The 20,448-nt window shown below is 35.8% G+C and overlaps 1 protein-coding gene across 1 annotated transcript; it reads left to right on the top strand.

Annotated features, from left to right (window-relative positions):
- The first annotated feature begins 11,895 nt into the window (after positions 1–11,895).
- On the top strand, positions 11,896–15,369 carry LOC131026333 (protein CHUP1, chloroplastic-like). The gene is made up of 7 exons (XM_057956185.1): positions 11,896–13,033; positions 13,274–14,215; positions 14,296–14,427; positions 14,497–14,678; positions 14,753–14,864; positions 14,943–15,086; positions 15,170–15,369. Exons 1-7 carry the CDS (start codon positions 12,251–12,253, stop codon positions 15,254–15,256), a joined length of 2,382 nt encoding a protein of 793 aa, XP_057812168.1. The 5' UTR covers positions 11,896–12,250; the 3' UTR covers positions 15,257–15,369.
- The last annotated feature ends 5,079 nt before the right edge of the window (positions 15,370–20,448 follow it).

The raw sequence follows: 20,448 nt of genomic DNA, 5'->3' as shown, positions 1-20,448 counted from the left end.
GAGGGATACGCTCTAGGGGTGTTCTATTTAGGGGGTATTTATACTTTAACCCTATATAATACTCCCTCTGTCCTAATAAAAGTGACCACATTTCCATTTTGGTTTGTCCCACTAAAAGTGGCCACTTTCTCAAAATAGAAATGTTTATTAGTTGATTAATTCCAATTAGTTAATTTAATTAAAAGTTCTAATTAGAACCTTATTCTGTTTGGGGGAAGAGAGAGAGAGAGATGAGGGGGACGAATTTAATTCCAATTAGTTAATTTAATTAAAAGTTCTAATTAGAACCTATTTCTGTTTGGGGCAAGAGAGAGAGAGTGAGAGAGAAAGATGAGGGGGACGAATTCAGAAAGGGAGAGAGGGAGGAGCAGAGGCAGCGACGACCATTGGCGCTGTATGCGCCGCCGCGAACAGAGCATAAAGAGGGAATAAATTGAGAAAAAGAGAGATAGTTAGAGGGAGAACAGAGAGGATCGATCCTGAGATAGAGGGCAGCAGCGTGACGGTCAGGTGGCGGCGGTGGCAGAACCCTACGTAGTTACTAATGTTGAGGATTTGGGGGAAAATTAGAAACCCTAGATAGATCTAATCTTGATTTGGGGGAAAGAGAATAAAGAAAGGAAAATGGGGAGAAGAAGAGGCGTCAGAGGCAGCGAGAACCTATGCCGCTCGCCGAAGAAGGGGAAAAGAGAGAGACGGTAGAGAGCAGGGAGGTTGTTTTAATTAATTCATTAATTTTAATTGGTGGAACACATTTAATTAGAACATAACAATCCCCTTCTTAATCTCCATGCTAAAAAAATGGCTGCTTTTAATGGCACAAAGGAAGTATATATTTTTAAGTGTATAATTTTAAAAGTATTGATTAATATTATAGCTAGAATAATGTATATAGTCTATATTAATATTATTATTAGTATATAAAAGAAAGAGTTAGTATATAATTATAGTTATGATTTTTTTTTGAAAAGTATAGTTATGATTATAATTATAAAATAAATTGCACCTAAGTTATAGTAACAATTCATAATGACATAAAATTAATTTTAACTTTCAGTAGATATTTGAAAATAAATAAATAAATAGGGTAAATAATATCAAATTATACTTAATTATATATTATATAGTCTACATTATTAGAATATATACAATTTAATACTCCTTCCGTCCTTAGTATCTGTAATTCCATTTTTGGATGTCCTACATTTTTGTATTCATTTTCATTTTTAATAAAAGTAGGAGACCCTTACTTCACTTAAATTATTTTAACACTCACATAAAATGTGAGAATCTTATTCCACTCACAATACACTCAACCACTTTATTAAAATTCGTGTCAATCTCAATTGGATACTTAAAGTTGGGACAGAGAGAGTTTAATTGAATTACAGTATTGTATATATCAAAGTTATAATATAATAGTCACCTTGTGTGAGTTACGTAGTTATATTGTATAATATAACTACGATTATTGTTCTAAAATAAATTATATCTAACTTATAACATCAATACCGTTTATTATATAATATACGATTATATATAATTAAATAATACTTCATGCGTCCCAATAATGAAGACACACTTTCCTTATTGGGTTGTCCCAATAACAAAGGCACACTTTTAAATGAGGAAATAATTAGGGCTTAAGAGTTTTTAATTAACTACACCTTAATTATTGTATAAATTAGAAACAAAAAACCCTAATTGAGGGCAACCACACGTCTGCCTCCTCATTTCAGCCCCATCTCTCTCTCTCTCTCTAATGTTCTACTTCTCTCGACCATTTCTTCTCCGATCTGCCATCCTCCAATACGCAGCCCCCTTCTTCGATCTATACTTCATACTTATCCGCTACGCCGCCCTTGTTCTCCGATTTTCCTGTGTTTTTTCCTCCTTTGCGCTGCTCTTACCCCGAATCCGCCTCCATCTGTAAAAGCCACCTCCGTAATCGTGGCCATGGCCGATAAAATGGGTTGGTCGACCTATTTGAACTCCGAATTCATCCCTGATTCAAAGGACGAAGAATTCTTTGATTTCTTACCTTCGTTGTCGCCGCCGCCGTCTGATTATTTTTATGAGATGAGCGGCGGATTCCAGGGTTCCAAGGAGTCCGCCGGTGGTGCTTTCGATGAGGGTTTGACGGTTGTTGAGTGCGGTCTTCCATCAGTTCAGTTATCGGTCTGTCGCCCCTCTACCGCGATGAAGGTGGAAGAGTCAGATCTAGTCCTCTTCCTATGCACAGAGAACTGGGACGACATCGTGCGTGAGCGGGAAGAGCTTGTCGGTGGCGAGTGGTGGCTCCGGTGCTTCCCTGCTTTGTGAAGGATGGTCGAGACCATGTTTCCGGCTCTAAAAGGGTGAGATTGTTCTTATTGATCTTTCACTGGGAGATCTATGTTTTTGCCCTCATATGTGATACATGTGTTCCTCTGTTTATTGCATGAGTACATTGTGGTAGATGGAATTTCCTATGCTGAAATGATGAATAAATGCTCGTTTGTTCAATTTGCATGCCTTGTCCAAAACATCTAATGATTATTTGTGCTACTTCATGAGATTGTGGGTTGTGTCCCTTACATTTTGATTGATGGTTGTGAATTGGTTCTTTCTTTTGACTAATTGTGTTTGATTGAATGTGGTGTGTGCCCTGGTTCTTTCTTGTGACTAAATCTGTAACTCTTTATGTTGGTATGAGGGGTGTGTCCCTCTGTGCTCATGTGTGTTGTGACTCTTTATGTTGGTATGAGGGGTGTGTCCCTCTGTGACTCGTTTATTTTTTTAAGCTTTGAAATTTCTAGGTTGTGTTCCTTTCTAAATAAGGAGCTTTCAAATCCACAAAAACTGATCTTTGCATTAGAACTTTACAAAATGTGAGGCATTTACAAAAAATGTAGCACCTTTGCACAAAATGCTTTCAGTTGGTGTCTCCAACTAAAACAAAAAGTGATTTTTAAAGCATTCATTTCTATCCTAACTGGAGCAGCCTCAATCAACATTAGTTGATTGAAGGCAGCCTTCATTACACCAAATGCATTAGGCTGTATTTCCAACTGCACTTTCAGTTGGTCTATGCCCTTCACCACTCATTTTTCAAGCAAATATCCAATGCACTCTTCCACAAGGTCTTTTGACACTTCCAATGTCATTGGAAGTGCATCTTGTCTTGCAAGCATTTTATTCTTCATGTGTGGGAGCTTGTAACAATTATGCCCTCTCACTTTCAAGATTTCAGTTAAACATCCCTGTAGGCTTAAGAAAACAGAATTTAGGGTACTAGTACTGAGCTTCTCAAATGAATTATGAACTGCCCTTTACTAGCTCTCCCACGTTTGTGCAAACTGATTGTACTTGCAAGTTTTGAATAGCCCTAAACCAACCCAAGTCATTGATGTTGGTGTCTGGGGTATTTGGAGGTTGATGAACAATCTTGATATCAAACTCATCTGCTGTTGTTGCAGCCCTGAAATCTGGAGCACTGTTTTTAATATGCGGCTTAGCATTATCTTGTTGTATAAAGATTGTTTTGCATGCAAATTGGGGCCATTTCGCCTTAACTGCTGGAATTGTCTGTATGTATAGGCAAGAAACTGAAAATAAATTTCCTTACATGTAAAATTAAGATACATATGAATTCAAGAGATGAAAACCAACTAAATTAGAAGTACATTGCATACATTTGGCTGGTGTTTTCCATACCTTGTATATTATACAGTTCTTTATCACTTGTTTAGTGATGGACTGAATTGACTTATCCTCTAGTGTTCGAGCCAATCTGTTCTTGCTTGTTCTTTTAGCTGGTACCATCTCAGTGAAAGGGAAAATCCCTATCTTGCCATCAAATAACACACTCCCATCTTAATTGAACAAAGGTCTACACATTACACACATGAACATAACTTTAGTAATGAACTTCTTACTCTTGCATGTGCAATGTGGTTCAGTTTCTGCTTGAGTCAAGTAAAATCTGTGGTTGGTTTTGGTGATGTAGATACACTTCTCATCAATATGCACTACATTGTGCATATTCTTGAACTTTAGGACACTGCATATTCTATCATACTCAATTTGTTTAAGAGAGAACCTAAACCACAGTAACTTGTTGGGGGCTATCAAATCAGGTCGGATAGCACTAGAATGAGATCTGATCAGCCCTTTGAGATACATCTACCCACTGTACTCTTTGAGCAGTTGATACCGGTTGCTAATCTTCGAATGGTCCTCATTTTGTGCAATTTCAGACTTGATATGAGTTCTAAATCGATTTAAACTTTTTTTTCTTCTAACTCTGTTGATTTTCTTACTTTGAGCAGTTACTAACCCAGCTTGTGCTTGTTCTTCTTTTGTAGCTTTCCATAAACGGGCGATGGAGCTCTTACAATAGCCCTATCTCGCCATGGCAGTCGTATGCGTCCTATAGTTGAGCTTCCCATGAGTTGAATTTTGAAGAAGAAACACAGCGATGGCTTGTCTTTCTTCACTTGTTAAATCTTTTCTTCTAGTCATCCTTTCTTTTTTTTTTGTGGGAATTTTGTTAGAAAGAATTTGAGGGAAGATGGTGTATTATGGTAGATTCTGAAATGTCTTTATAAGGCTGTACATTTCGAATTTTTGGTGGGAAATTTCAATCCTCCAAATTTTCGGTGGAAATGAATTTGGAATAGAATCGCCTTTTTCTTTTCAGATTTTCATGTTGTTCCATCTCTTTAATTTTCAGTTTTTAATTTGAGAATCACTTTAAGTTTGAATTGCAATTGTTAACAATGGAATAAAAAAAAAGAGAGAATAACAGTAAATTAAAAAAACTATTTTTATTTAATTAATTAAATAATTCAAAATTTATTAAATTTAAAATTAATATCCAGAAAGCACTTAAAATGAAACTAAATAAAGTCCCTAATCAACTCTTTAATCAAATACACTAATAAAGTGGGGCACACTACTTTATTCCCTAATCTACCTCACCTTAATCTTCGTGCCCAAATGAAGTGTGCCTTCATTATTGGGACGGAAGGCGTATTAAATAATATATTTAAATTATATATTGTACAGTTTACTGATGAGAATGGTACTAGGGATCATTTTGTTGTATAGGGTCCATGTTGGATACAGGTTACTTGATAACATAATATATACTCCATCCGTCCACGATATCTTTTCCACTTTTGATATTTTGGTCCTTTCACGATATCATTTCACTTTCATTTATAGCAGTAGGGTCCACAAACTCCATTCACAATAATAATATTAAGACTTAAACTCCACTCACAACAAACTCACTATTATCCACCATTTTCTTAAAACTCGGGCCATCCACAAAGTGGAAAGAATATCGTGGACGGATGGAGTATAATATAGAGATAATATCAAATTCTAGCATTTCTCATCTAGCAAAAGGAAATTATAGCCATGTAGATAAAAAAAAAAATATGAAAATAATAGTCAATCTTTCTTAATTTTCGACGTTTCCAATGAAAATTGTTGTCGTTGCTGTGTTTTCGTCACAACCGAATCCAACTGATTATTACACACTTTTGCGAAAAATTGTGTAAAGTATGTAACAGTTTATTTTACATTGTTACACACGATAAAATTATTTTAGTAAATGTTACTCCCTCCGTCCCACGAATCTTGACACGTTTGGTTTCGACACGAGAATTAAAGAATTGTAGATTAGTGTTTTAAGTGTGTAGTTAATAAAGTATAAAAGTGATAAAGTATGAGAGATAATATAATAAAAGTGATAAAGTAGGAGAGAGAAAGTAATAAAAGTGATAAAGTAGGAGAGAAAATGTAATAATTATTACCTTATTTGGAAATGTGTCAAGATTCGTGGGACGGCTCAAAAAGGAAAACATGTCAAGATTCGTGGGACGGGGGGAGTATTATTTTCACAATTTAATTTGTATGGCTAGAATTTCTTTTTACTATATGATTTTGGCTAAAATAGGGTGCTACATCTTTGTAAATATTGAGGGTGAATGAAGTTTAAAATATAAGGGGTAGTTTCCAAAAAATGAAAGACTACAATTTTTATGGACGGACAAAACAATAATAATAAGACTACAATTTTCGTGGACGAATGGAATAATTGATAACAATGTTCAAGGATCAGTTTACTCGATTCTAAGTTTATAGATATACAATGAGTACAACCTATAATCTGGTGGAAAATAATTATAGAGTTTTAAGTGATAACTTGTATCAAAGCTTGAATCGCCTTAGTCGTTGAGTAATAACACTCACTTTTATATGATTTTCAATGTTCCTATAATATCAATTTTATAGGGAATTGAGTGTTTGATACTAGTTATTTTGTACTTATATTGCTTTATCTTGTGAAATATAATACTTGCTCGAATTTGGATGGATTTTACATAAATATGAAAGCTGAATATGGAAGCATGGTCCCATGAAAGTTGTAGATCATCTCGATACGAGTTAGTGGGTGCAAACGGATCGCAAATCGAAATTCGGACGAGGGACATATGGTCGAAACAAGAAAGTCGCGTACAATAGTGAAGAAACAGCGACCGAGAAACGGTGATCGCCGATCCTGAGTTCCCTTCTAGTTACTAACACTAGGTATTGAAAGATGTTGCTTGAGAGTTTTGTTCGTAGCGTTTTCGGTAACCTTGAAGTGTTAAGTTCTTCACGTAGTTATAGGAAGGAGAATAAATAGTACCGTTGGAGGGAACACCATTATCTTGAAAAACTTCCTGTTTGACTTATGATACATCATTTTTAGCGCTTGTAACATCGTACTCTAACGCTCTGAAAAACTTGTACTTTGTTTTGCATGTGTCAAGATCTTCTGCAGATAGTACGCTGTCAGGCTTCGCTTAAACTCAAATAAGCCTTAGGTTGGCTTCATGAAATAGTACTCATCGAAGAAGAAATAGTACTCATATCCAGCCAACCTATCGAGCATCTGATCAATGAATGACAATCAAAAGTGATCTTTGCGTGTGGCCTTCTTCCTCAGGCACGAAGCTACACTGCAACGGCAGGTCGGCACTGTCTTCCCTCTCTGCTCCAGTCCGTCCCCCTCCTTCATAGGCCTTCTCCAGCCTCCTCCAAGACATCCACAACGCGTTGCCTCCTTGACACCGACATCAACAACTTTTCACCTATATCAGTAGGCTGGATTGCTACTATTCTTTGTTGTATTTAATTCAGGTTTCGTGGTGCTACTGTTCACGCTTAGTCATAATAAAATTTTCATAATGATTACTTTAAAAATTTCAAAAATGCTGCGAAAATTTTAGGGGTGGTTTGTGTAACGCCGGGGGACGAAGTGTGGAGTGATAGCCAGTGCAAAGAGGCACGGACAAGGAGCAGCTCCGATTAAAACTTCCAAGCAGAGGGGCGCAGGGATGAGCCGGAACACACCCAAACGAGAGAGATTCTGAGAATATGCAGGTATGAAACTGCATATTCGAGGAGAGTTTAAATGATTTGATAGGTGCTACTCATATCAACAAGGTGCATCTTCTTTTCTGGTGCCCACATGGAAGAAACTCCAATGTTAAGCGTGTTTGGCTTGGAGCAATTTCAGGATGGGTGACCCCTGGAAAGTTTCTCGAGGAGCGTACGAGTGAGGACAAAACACACTAGAAAATACTCGTGTTGGTCTGTAGGGACAGCCGTCAAGTCTAGAGTCAGGTTGTTACAGTTTGTTTCAGTAACTGACCGAAATGATCGATTTTTACCGATTCGATTTTGATTGATTTTATATTTTTAATCGTCCGGTTCGATTTGTAAATTTGAACCGAGGGTTCAGCTTTGATTTAGGGAAATTGGGTCGGTTCGGTTCGAGTATAAACCGATGCACAACCTATGCAGTGGAGACCATTACCCACACAAAGATAGCAAAACTAATCACATGCAAGCGGGATTGAACCCAAGACCTCTCACGAAGATGAGTTATTGGGTGCCTTAACTTTTGTAACTTGAGTTAAGTCTCATTGGCTTTTTTTTAAAAAAACTTAATCGTGCATTTCTTAATAACTTGAACAAACCATGTACATGTAATTTAGTGATATTCCCATAAAATACATGAACTTTCAGCAAATTCTGATTTTTCCCATAACCTTCAAAATTTGAAAAAAAAAATACACCATCTTTCGATTTTTTTTATTTTTCCCACAGGTATAAAATACCCCCAAATAGAAGTTGATTTTAAGGTTTTTGACTTAGATTTTTTGATACTACACGTGACGGATAATAAATGTGGCATAATAAAGTCGATGCATTGACTTAGGTATCAACAAATGTAAGTCAAAAGCCCTAAAATCAGCTTCTATTTGGGGGTATTTCATGCCGATGGAAAAAATAAGAGAAAATCGAAAGGTGATATTTTTTTTTTTCAAAGTTTAAAGGTCATGGGAAAGATCAGAATTTGCTGAAAGTTCGTATATTTTACGGCAAATATCCCTTTTAATAAAATGATATGATGTATTGTGAGTGGAATAAAGGTCTCACCTTTTATGTAAGTGTTAAAATAATTAAAGTGGAAGAATAATCCACCTACTTTTACTCAAAATAGGAATAAATATCAAAATGTGGGACGACCAAACAAGAAAAGTTGAATATTAAAAGTTGGGACGGAGGGAATTGTAAATAATGAAGTACATATCCATGAATAACACGAGTACAATGCAACTTATTATTTACTCCCCCCGTCCATACACAAAATTTTTCGACACGAGAATTACGGACAATATGTAAATTGGTTAAAAGTGATAGGATCTATAATTTTTTAAGGATTCTATTTATGAAAATATGTCACTTATAGTGAAACGACCCAAAATGAAATACATAACACGGATGAAATATTATTTATTAAAATAATGAAAGATCCATATCAAATGTTTGTTTTTATCCAAATCACCGGTCTCAATTTCGTAATATGAGTATCTTCAAAAAAAAAAAATGGTGATATGAGTAACACGACTCAAGACCATAATTCATATAGTTTTTGGTCCCGATGAGTTGGTTTTGACTTACTCCAAAATTTGTGTCATCAATGAGTATTTAGATGTCTAATTTGAATTATATTTAGTACTCTCTCATCCCGGTCCAATAGTCCCATTTCATTTGAACATGAAGATTAAAAAATTTACTTTTTGAGTGTAAAAGTAAGTAAAGGTGTGTGGAACCACATTGTTTATAGTATAAAATCATTACCAAAAATAAAAATGAAATTATTGGAGTGGGACGTCTCAAAAAAGAAAATGAGACTATTGGAGTGAGATGGAGGAACTATTATGTAATCTATACATATATAAAAGCTGGTCCATCTAGCAAAAAAAAATTCTCGCACTTTTACTCAATCTATTTTTGGAAAGTTGATTTATATTTAGAAAGTTCACTAATTCATAGGATGATATATATAAGTTGCGGGGCCCACTTGCTACAATCTATACATTGCTCTTTTATATAATGCAATTTATAGTTTTGTGAAAAATATCCTTTATTTTTGTGAATTTATATTTTTTTAGGTAAATTTATATAAATATCCAATATTTAAAATTTAAAGTCACCAATATTTTTCAGTGTGAATTTATATAAATTTTGAAATATATATATATATATATATATATATATATTGTGAATTTACCCGTGTGAATTTAAATATCCAATATTTAAAATTTAAAATCACCAATAGTAAATTTATGAATTTATACTTAGAATTTATATTTTTTGAAAAATATCCTTTTCTTGTGAATTTATATATTTTTAGATAAATTTATATTGAAATATCCAATATAAATTTATAGTTTTGTGAAAATTTATCAATTTCAATTAAATCTTTTGTGAAAAACATCTAATATTTAAAATTCATAATATAAATACATATAAATTGCATGGGATCTTGTAGTCATTTGCAAAAGTGAATATTATTTTTCATTTACAAGCAATTTTTGACTATAGATTGTTTTTCAATTCAAGAGAATAAAAACTTATTTACGAACTCTAGCAATATCTCATATTAATTTTTACTGATTTACACGCTAAACAAAGGGATTGGTATGCATGATCAATGGGATTTTTTGTATGATCTTCACAGCTAGACGATGAAGAAGCCTTATTTCAAGGTATGCATGGCGTCAAATTTGTGGGAGAGAGAGAGAGAGAGGGTGATAGAGTGAAATGTGTAATTTGACAACATTCCTTATATATCTCCAAAAATGCAGCAACTTTTTATTATATCAAACCAAAATCAACTCCATTGTCAAAGCATCTCATTTAATATAATATATTAAATATATAAGTTTCATATATATCTCCCATGAAATGTGCATCCCCATGGCCTATATAAACTAACTTTTCGTGTTAAAATTTTACTTACACTCCCTTCTCATTTTGATATTCATCATTTCTCTAATCACAAGCATGCCGACCATGTGGTCTTTAGTAAAACACTTGCAACCAAATAATGTTAGATCTATAATTAAAATGAGACTTGTGCGTGCATACAACCGCTCATCTCAAAGCACCAACAATGTTATCAGCTATGAGTGTATTTTTCATGATCGTGAGGTAACAATTCTCTATTCACTAAACTATTACGTATTTAAGCATTTTTGCAACATTATTATGTTTTTCTAATTTAGTTGTTTTTTTTTAATATAGGGTGACCACATCCATGCTACACTTGATCGCACGTTGATCCCCAAGTTCAAACATATCTTGAAAGAAGACAGTGTTTATGCCATAAATTTTTTTTTGGTGATGCATGATTCCAACAAAAAGTATAGAACAACGACAAATGTCTACTATATTAAATTTATTAATAGTAGTCATATAGTTGAAATTTATGAAGAAGGTTTTCCACGCCAACTATTTAACTTTGAAAGTTTTAAAGAAGTGGCCTCCATTGCAATGACAATATGCTATTTGGTAATGTGTTTATTTCATTATTTCCTTATACATGCATATTCAATTGATAAACTCAAAATTCATATTTTTATAAACTCAACATTTTGATATATCTACATTATTGGTATGCATTTATATATGTAGATGTAATTGGTGTGGTTTATCACAAAGTAGTTAAACTGTACTTTGCAATGATGGAAGACAAGTTGAAGGGGTCTGAAATCTTGATATATAATGAAGACAAAGTAGAATGTTCGTCTACTACAAATGTTGTATATAAAGAAATTTTCCAAAATTTATAATAATAAGATGAGAAGTTTCCAATTGTCTTTTCATGTATTATAATTTTTACATTGATTTTTATGTAATTAAAAATGATAGTCTTAAATATATTTTAGTAGTAATATAATTGGTATAACAATTGTATAATAAAATATTTTTAAAACTCATTTATTTTAGAGATTATACAAAAATGTCTTCGAGAATATGTTACAATAAAATTTTAACAACATATGTAATCCCGTGCATCGCACGGGTAAAACACTAGCAAGTGTATAAAAAGGAAAAATATCAGCATCAAGTCAACCCTATTATTGTCACTTACTTACAATTCCAGAAAAAGGAAAAAAAAAAGTGTAAAACGAGAATCAAACAATAAAAATTTAATCAATATTATTTTATTTTTTTGAGGGAAAAGAATTAGTGGCTCTTTTGTTATTCTTATCCTTTTCATAATTATAACCCAAACGGACTTATATATATATAAAAAAAGTGAATAAAAAAAGTTGGTGCTTTAGTGGATAAACATAGCTTTTCCGTATATACTCAAATGAAAAGAGAAAAAAAAAAAAACACCTGATGATCAATCACATTTGAAAAACAAAAAGATAAAAGAGAAAAAAAGAAAAAGAGGGGGCTCAAAATTCGACCGTTGGCGTGGTCACACTTGGATGGAGCGCGAAGTTGAAGCCGGTGTCTGGTGTTAGACACGTGGCTTTCTTGCAATGCAACATTTCAAAATTTGAAATTTCAAAGTGGCAAAGGATAGGGAAAAAGCAGTGAGACGAAAGCTGCGACATTGTGCCACTTTTTGCTCTTTCGAGTTTCAGTATATCACAACAGAACAGAAACCTCGATGTAACCTTTTCCTCCCTGCCCATTAAATTACTCTGATTTAATTAATAAGATATCATTCAAGAATTCTGCGCAGCATTCCTCTGCTGCTATATGTATATATATTAAAGCCCTCCCGCTTTCTTTATTCCTAAACTTGATTTGAATCTCCATTGGGCTAAGTCTGTCGGGGGTATAAAGAATCCATTTTTTTAGGATTCTTGCAATCCATTTTTTTTTTCCACAGCTGTTGGAGATGAAAGAAGAAATCCCATCCGAGAACAGAGCGAAAGCATCAAGATTCGCTGATCAAAACGAAGTTCTGAAAGATCAAAACCGCAGCAATGTGAAAGGAAACAGCAATTTTTCGAGGATGAAATCTTCGTGGGGCTCTCACATAGTGAAGGGATTCTCAGCCGCGGACAAGAAGACTAAAACACGAGTGCTGCAGACCACAGCTCAGGTGAAGAAGCCTCCCCTCAACGCCTCCGACACCACCAAGAATCATGCCGCGGTTCCCAATTCAAGAATCAAGAGATCGCTCATTGCTGACCTCACCTGCTCGATCAATGCCACACAAGTTCATCCACAAGCTCTTCACAGCCACACCAAGACCAAGTCAATTGGGTCGTCCGAGGATTTGTTCCATGAGATCGATCATTTGAGGACTCTGCTGCAAGAATCCAAGGATAGGGAGCTGAGCCTGCAAGCTGACTTATCTGAGTTCAAGAGGAATTCAAAGGAGCTTGAGTCCAAGAAGATTGAAATGGACGGCCTTTTGAAGAGAGTGGAGTTGCTCGAGAAGGAAAAGGCCAACCTTTCTGGACAGTTGGTGTCTTTAGCTTCTGTGATGGGGAAGCAAGATGAGGTGGCTGTAGGTGTAGCTGTAAGCCAAGAGCATGATACTGCTACTTCAGTCGAGCTCGAGGTTGTTGAGTTGAGGCGCTTGAACATGGAGCTGCAGCTTCAGAAGAGAAATCTTTCAGGCCGGATTTCCTCATTGGAGGCTCAGTTAACCACCAATACCAAAGTCTCTGAGGTATTTGTCAATTTCTTCACTTTTAGGCTGCATTGTAATTTGATTTGGCCGGATTTCCTCATTGCAATGACTGTGTGTCTTTAGATATATTAGTTACTCTTGTGTTGGAAATGTTACTTAATTTTGTTTCCTCAATTCATGAAGTTGCATTTCCCTAGGATTTCTATGTAGTGGCCCTTGAAAATTTGATTTGGCTGCTCTATCTCTGTTGCTCTCATTTCATGATTGATTCCTCTGCAGGGCGACGTTCTTGAGAAGATTAAAGCCGAGGCCTCTGTGCTGCGGCATGCGAATGAGGACCTCTGCAAGCAAGTGGAAGGTCTTCAAATAAGCCGGTTGAATGAAGTGGAAGAGCTAGCTTACCTTCGATGGGTGAATTCGTGTTTAAGAGATGAACTGCGCAGTTGTTCTGGCACAACTTCGGATAAGCCATCAAGTCCGAGTTCTGTTGATAAGAGGAGGGAATCTATATGCTTTTCGCCTTTCAAGATTGATGAGGATTCTGATGAGATTGCCACAAAGAGGTTGTATCTTGTGAAGAAGTTCAAGAAATGGCCTATTACAGATGAAGACTTGCAACAGATGAAATACAAGGACAATCTTGTTGCTTGTAGTTGGGATGATCAGCAAACCTCCGGTAGAAGGCACTCTATCAGTGGGGTAAATTGTTCCCAAGAAGACGTTGTTCTGAACAAGAAACGCCAATCTGATAGTTTTATGTGTTCCAAGGAATCGGATAAGAGGGCCGAGGAACTAGTATCTCAAAAATATGATTTGGAAGTTAGCAATAGGCCTCATGTATTCAACAGTTGTCAGGAAATTTGTAGAGTGACAGCTTCATTGGATGTCGAAAAAAGGGCCTTAAGAATCCCTAATCCCCCTCCAAGGCCTTCCTGCAGTGGGTTAACTGGACCAAAAGAAGAAAATTCTAGTCTGAGTGTTGCTCCTGCAGTCCCTCCACCACCCCCTCCCCCTCCCCCTCCACCTCCAAAATCAATGGCTAGGGCCTCAACGGGGATGGTGCAACGAGCTCCACAAGTAGTCGAGTTCTATCACTCACTCATGAAGAGGGAGTCTAGGAAAGAGTGCTTGAATTCAGGGAGTGCAGATGCATCTGATGTTGCAAATGTTCGTAGCAGCATGATTGGTGAGATTGAGAATCGATCATATCATTTGCTTGCGGTGAGTGCTTGCATTTCAACTGTTTTCTAGTACTATATTAGATAGGATCCTATTTATCTCAATAATCATTCTGTGAGCAGATAAAAGCGGATGTGGAGACTCAAGGCGAATTTGTGAACTCCCTCATACGAGAGGTGAATAATGCGGTTTTCCAAAACATTGAAGACGTGGTTGCATTTGTGAAATGGCTTGATGATGAACTCTGCTTTCTTGTAAGTCCCTTTACTTTAGTTGCATGAGACAGTAGTAATGTTGAGTAGTAATGGTATTCTCTTTTACAGGTGGATGAAAGGGCAGTTCTAAAGCATTTTGAGTGGCCAGAAAAGAGGGCCGACACATTGAGAGAGGCAGCATTTGGATACAGAGATCTGAAGAAACTGGAGCACGAAATTTCAACATACAAGGATGAAGCTGGTTTGCCATGTGAAATCGCATTGAAGAAAATGGCAGCTTTGTCCGAGAGGTCTCTTAGCTTCCTTCTTCAACATTCCTGTTTTAGTTTCCTTTAACATAAACGAGACGACTTTCCTTTTTTAGGATGGAGCGCAGCGTGCATAACATTCTCCGAACAAGAGACTCATTGATGAGAAACTGCAAGGACTTCCAAATTCCCACAGACTGGATGCTGGATATGGGAATTCTAAGCAAGGTTTGATTTCTAATTCACATTTAACCATCAACTAAATAAAAGTTGGCCATTTAGGATTCATGTGTTATTGTTTTTCAGATAAAGTTTGGGTCTGTAAAACTTGCAAAAATGTACATGAAGAGAGTGGCGATGGAACTTCAGTTCAAAGGGACGTGGGAGAAAGATTCATCACTGGATTATATGGTGCTGCAAGGAGTCAGATTTGCTTTCAGAATTCATCAGGTTTGTTAAAGGGATTCTTTAATCAATAATTCTACAAATGCATGTGGAAGTGGTAAAACAAATGAATGAATGTATATATGCAGTTTGCTGGAGGATTTGATGCGGAAACCATGCATGCATTCGAGGAGCTTCGAGATCTTGCTGTTGTTTTGACCAAAAGTGGAGACTGATAACAGATTCACTGTAATTTCTCTTGGCTTACCACCTCAGTAAGCATAAAAAAAATACTAAAGAATATTGTTTTTGTAGAATTTAGAGTGGAATGGAAGAAATCATTTTTCAAGGGTTGGCTTTGGGTTTCAATTTGCATTTTAAACTGCACTCGTGCTATGCATATTCAAGATTCTTGCAATAACCATAGCTTTTAAAAGAAGAGTGAGAGTGAGAGTGAGAGTGAGATGCAGTGCTCCATAGAATCTCAAATTAGTGACAGAGTTGTAAAGGAGCTTAACACGTAAGGAGGAGAAAGAATTGAAGCTCCAAGAAGATATCAAATTGCTTTTGCATGTCGACAAAGCTCAGTAAATGGATTCTGCCTTCACCAACAGCTGCAATTATTGTGCTGAAATTATCATCAACAAAAACAGAAAGAAAAATGCATCAACTTATTTGGATCAATGTTTCAACATAGGGCAGTATACAGCATCTCATTGTAACACATATGGTCCAGAAGTTATTTCATTCTTTTCTCAACCATAACCTGAGAGTATAATAAACTCAAGCAGTATTATATATACTAGTACACCTCCCATGCGATGCACGGGGAATATTGTATGTGTTATAAATTTAATATTTTATTAATAAATACAAAGATATTCAAATCTATATACTTTTTTGGAGCTTTATGATAGACCGTGGCATCTGTTTTCTCTTTTTCTTTTTAAGTGAGTCAGTTATTTATTCTTAGTTCTTCTTGTCAAATAGTTTGGGCTAAAGGCCTATAACGTGTGCATGGGCTTTTAGGGTTAGGGTTTCCTTTTTACCTATTTAATAGGCTTATCATAGTTAGAGTCGTTTATGTGGAATTATAGTATTGTTTAGGACAGCTATTGTTGTAGGTCTCGGTGAGGAGTTTCTTTTAGTTTCTATCATTTATTTATAATATTATCAGTTGGTTCTCGTTCCCTCTCCTCTGCTCTATCAATTGGTCCGATCTGCCATGGTTGCTACGACACGCAGCACCGAGTCTCGACTGGATTATTTAGAGAAGGTGGTGTTAGAGTTGCAGACATCGCTGACCTCCCTCACCAAAGCAGTCGACGCTAATCGTTCTGCCATGGAAACTCAACTTGCAGCCATCTTGGCCGCCGTGTCTTCCACTGGAAAACAACCCTTCGTTCCAGATGATCCCGACGACTCTTCCACTGGGAAATAGTCGTTCGTTCCCGACAACACCAACCCCACCACTATTCCGATTCAAAAATCTGACTTACCCGGGTTCGATGGATCTGATCCCGTGGGCTGGATTGCTCGAGCTAACCAATATTTTCTCGTACATCGCATTCCCCCGGCCATGAAGCTGCAGCTTGCTATTATCGGCATGTCTGGTGCAGCTATTTCCTGGTTACAACTACTCCTGCGTCGTAACCCCAACCCAGCATGGCCACAATTCACCCAAGCCTTATTGGCGCGTTTCGGCGATGCCTCCACGCTCAACACCTACGAGGCCTTGTTTCTATTACATCAAACAGGATCTCTGGAGGATTACATCGCTGCTTTCGAAAGCCGCGTGGCCCAGCTGCCTCTCCTTTCGAATGACCAGTGCTTAGGATATTTCCTCGGTGGTCTCCAGCGTTCTGTGCGAGAGCAGATACAGGACAACGCTCTCACTGACTACACCTCTGCGGTCAGCGCAGCGCGCCATGCTGCCCGTCCTAATACCCTTACCGTGTTTTCCCACCGTGTTACCCCTTTCACAGCCGGCCAACCAACAGCCACAGCTACCTACTCTTCCGACTCCACGGTTTCTACCGCCTCACTACCTTTAAGCAAGGCCAAAAACTTTCGCCAACTACCACAATCAGAGATTCAAAAACATCTTGCCGCTGGTACCTGCTTCCGTTGCGGTCTGACTTTCGGACCCCTTCACCGCTGCCCGCCTAAGACGTTGAACGTCCTTGTGTGTGATGAATTGGGGGAGCCCGAGTTCGATGCACTACACCAGCATGCGCCTGTTGAGGCATCCAATTACCGGTCCCTACTTCAGCCTTGAGGACAAGGCTGTTGTGCCGGGGGAGGCTATTGATAGACCGTGGCATCTGTTTTCTTCTCTTTTTCTTTTTAAGTGAGTCAGTTATTTATTCTTAGTTCTTCTTGTCAAATAGTTTGGGCTAAAGGCCTATAACGTGTGCATGGACTTTTAGGGTTAGGGTTTCCTTTTTACCTATTTAATAGGCTTATCATAGTTAGAGTCGTTTATGTGGAATTATAGTATTGTTTAGGACAGCTATTGCTGTAGGCCTCGGTGAGGAGTTTCTTTTAGTTTCTATCATTTATTTATAATATTATCAGTTGGCTCTCGTTCCCTCTCCTCTGCTCTATCACTTTATACTTATTTTTGGTAAATTTCCAGTAAGTGATAACTATATGGTTAGATTAAACTCACGCCCACGCTGGGCTCGACCCTCTCCACCCCCTCCCCATATTTACCTTTTCCGCCCTAGTCAATCGGATAAAGTTTCGTTTTTATTATTAAAAGTGTCATTTGCATATATTAAAATAATCATTTGTAATGTATCATTATTTTGTACATAAAGTATCATTTGCTTTTACAAAAAAAAGAATCTTTTGCATTCAAGAAAAAAGTATCATTTTTTGTTATTAAAAATATCATTTGCATGCATTAAATGTAACTTTTGTTTTTATACAAAGTATCATTTACTTTTATAAACAATTACACAAGGGTTATAACAAATTAAATGATTAATGAACTCCCCAAAAATGGATACAATATTATTATTATTATTTAAATAACTTTTACTAACATCCTTTTTCTAATGTGGTCATTTTGTAATTTCATTCATAAAATAAATTATAATGTATAATTTTTATTATATGCTATGTTATTTTGTTCTATAAACTATTATACTTTCTTTTGATAGTAATGCTATTATATTATATTAATAATTTCTATACATAGGATAAAATAAGAAAGAAAGAAAAAAAACATAAAGAAAAATTTGAACATGCCTATCTTTAGAATAAATATGTAAATAAAAATATAAGATTGTTTATTTGGTTGATATAACTATGATTTATTTATATATCAAATTAAACGACTTTTCATGATCTTTCATTTAAGATGCATATAATTATGCAAGATGAAACCAAATAAAAATAGTAGTGTTCAAGATGAAACCAAATAAAAATAGTAAAATTATGTGTGTGTATAAAATAAATAAAATAGAAATTAGAATATTACACACTCTTTGTGTTTTTTTTTAAATACATCCCTCATATTACATAGTAATTGCTTGTACTTATTTTTTTAAAATAATAGTATATATTAGTATATATCCTAATGAGAAAGTATATGTACATATCTTTTTAAATATAAAATTAGAAGGATTAAATAATAATCAATTAATTGGACGATAATTTGAGAAAGTATGTATACATATAATTGAAATTTACAATTTTAATAATAATTTAATATTCAATTAATTAAATGAGATTATTGCATTAGTGTTTCTTAAAATAAATTATAATATATATTATATCATTTTATGATAATTACATAATGTCATAATAATAATATTTTGAATGAAATACATAAAATTACATAATTTGACATATTTTTTTAAAAGATGATACATTTTCTAATTGCAATTAAAATATAATTTTGAAGGAAGATATCATTATTTATATGTATAAATTATTTTATGTATTATAATTTTAAATTATCATAACTTTCTCATTTTAAACATATTTTTTATATATTATATATCGAATTAAAGATCATTTCATAATCTTTTGTTCAAGATGCGTATTATATACTCCATTTGACATAATATGAAATTACTTAAAAATTGAAAAAAAAAAATACATGCTCTATCAATTAAATAAGAAAATAAAGAAATAAAAAATTTAAATAATGCATTGCACAACAATTTGATGGTTTGCTATTTTCTAGGTTAACGTCAACCGGCAGTTTTTTCTTTTCAAAAATAAAGTGTAGTTAATATACTAAAGGGTTAAAGAGTCTTTACCCTATTTGAAAGACAAAAATAAAAATATACCCACTATAAAAGAAATGTATAAAATGTACTGGTGAAGCCTAACATTCAAACCTATCTAAACAAGCCGGAAAAGGAGATCGGAGTAACCTGTATCGCAGTATGAAAGGGAGCTTGCTTGAAAACTTGCAGATGAGAATTCTTAGAGTAAAATTGCCTATTCTATATAATGAGTTACAAGGTATATTTATAGGATTACATTAGGGCGAAGGGTAAAAGGGTCTTTACACGTCGTTCACGTACTCCACATGCGGCGTACGTGAACGATTCTCTTTCCTCTAACAAACTCTCTAACTACTTTGCAGCTTTTCGTTGAACACGTGCTTTTTCCAAGCTTTCACTGTTGGTTGTTTCCATTCCTTTTCTGCGCTGAATCTTCCGGGCTTGTTTCTTTCCCTGGGTCTTCTCCGGATGTTGCTTTTTAATGTTGCACTGTCTTTTCTAGTCTGCGCAGACATTAGTCAGCGCCGCTATCTTTATTTTGTATGATATGACCTTGCTTCTTTCGAGCCAAGTGGGTCTGGAGTTTAAACCAGCTTCTTTCTTAGTCTGCGCCGACATTAGCCGGCGCCGCTATATTATTTCGACGATCGTGTGGTGTATCCATGCTTCTTAAGTCGCGTATGTTCAAGGCCCTAAGTCGGCGCCGCTGTCTTTGCTTAGGATAGGATGATTGATGGGATCTTCACTCCTCATCAGCTACTCCCCCCCTAGTCTACGAAAAGAGAGCTTTGAATTTTCGTAGCTGTGTTTAGAATCAGGTTTCCTCTAGTCTAGTCTGCGCCGACTTGTATCGGTGCTGTTACTTTACTTTGATCGTTGTGTGACACGACTCTGCTCTTCCGAGTCAAGTGTGCTTAGAGTTTGGGCCAGTTTCTTTCTCAGTCTGTGATGCCTTAGATCTGCACCGCTTACTTGTCAGGTATGCTTTCTGAGCCGAGTGTGTTAAGGGCCCTGTGTCGGCGCCGCCGATCCGTAAGATGGCTGATGGAATCCTAGTTCCTCATCATGTACTCATTTTGGAGTTGAAATGATACTCTTAAGACAAAAAGAAAATACCAAATAAATCCCTTTGCTCGCCATGCTCGATATCTCCGCCTTGCTCGACAGTTCTTAGTTTCTCGACA

The sequence above is a fragment of the Salvia miltiorrhiza genome, chromosome 5 (genome assembly GCF_028751815.1).
Source record: "Salvia miltiorrhiza cultivar Shanhuang (shh) chromosome 5, IMPLAD_Smil_shh, whole genome shotgun sequence".
In the NCBI taxonomy this organism is placed as follows: domain Eukaryota; kingdom Viridiplantae; phylum Streptophyta; class Magnoliopsida; order Lamiales; family Lamiaceae; genus Salvia; species Salvia miltiorrhiza.
This window is presented reverse-complemented; position numbering and strand designations above follow the sequence as displayed.

Bases quoted from the DNA above. Each gene is read 5' to 3' on its own strand.
- LOC131026333 (XM_057956185.1), top strand. From the start codon at position 12,251: ATGAAAGAAGAAATCCCATCCGAGAACAGAGCGAAAGCATCAAGATTC. The intron at 14,679-14,752 runs GTCTCTTAGCTT...TTCCTTTTTTAG, and splicing joins ATGGCAGCTTTGTCCGAGAG to GATGGAGCGCAGCGTGCATA. The intron at 15,087-15,169 runs GTTTGTTAAAGG...GTATATATGCAG, and splicing joins TTGCTTTCAGAATTCATCAG to TTTGCTGGAGGATTTGATGC.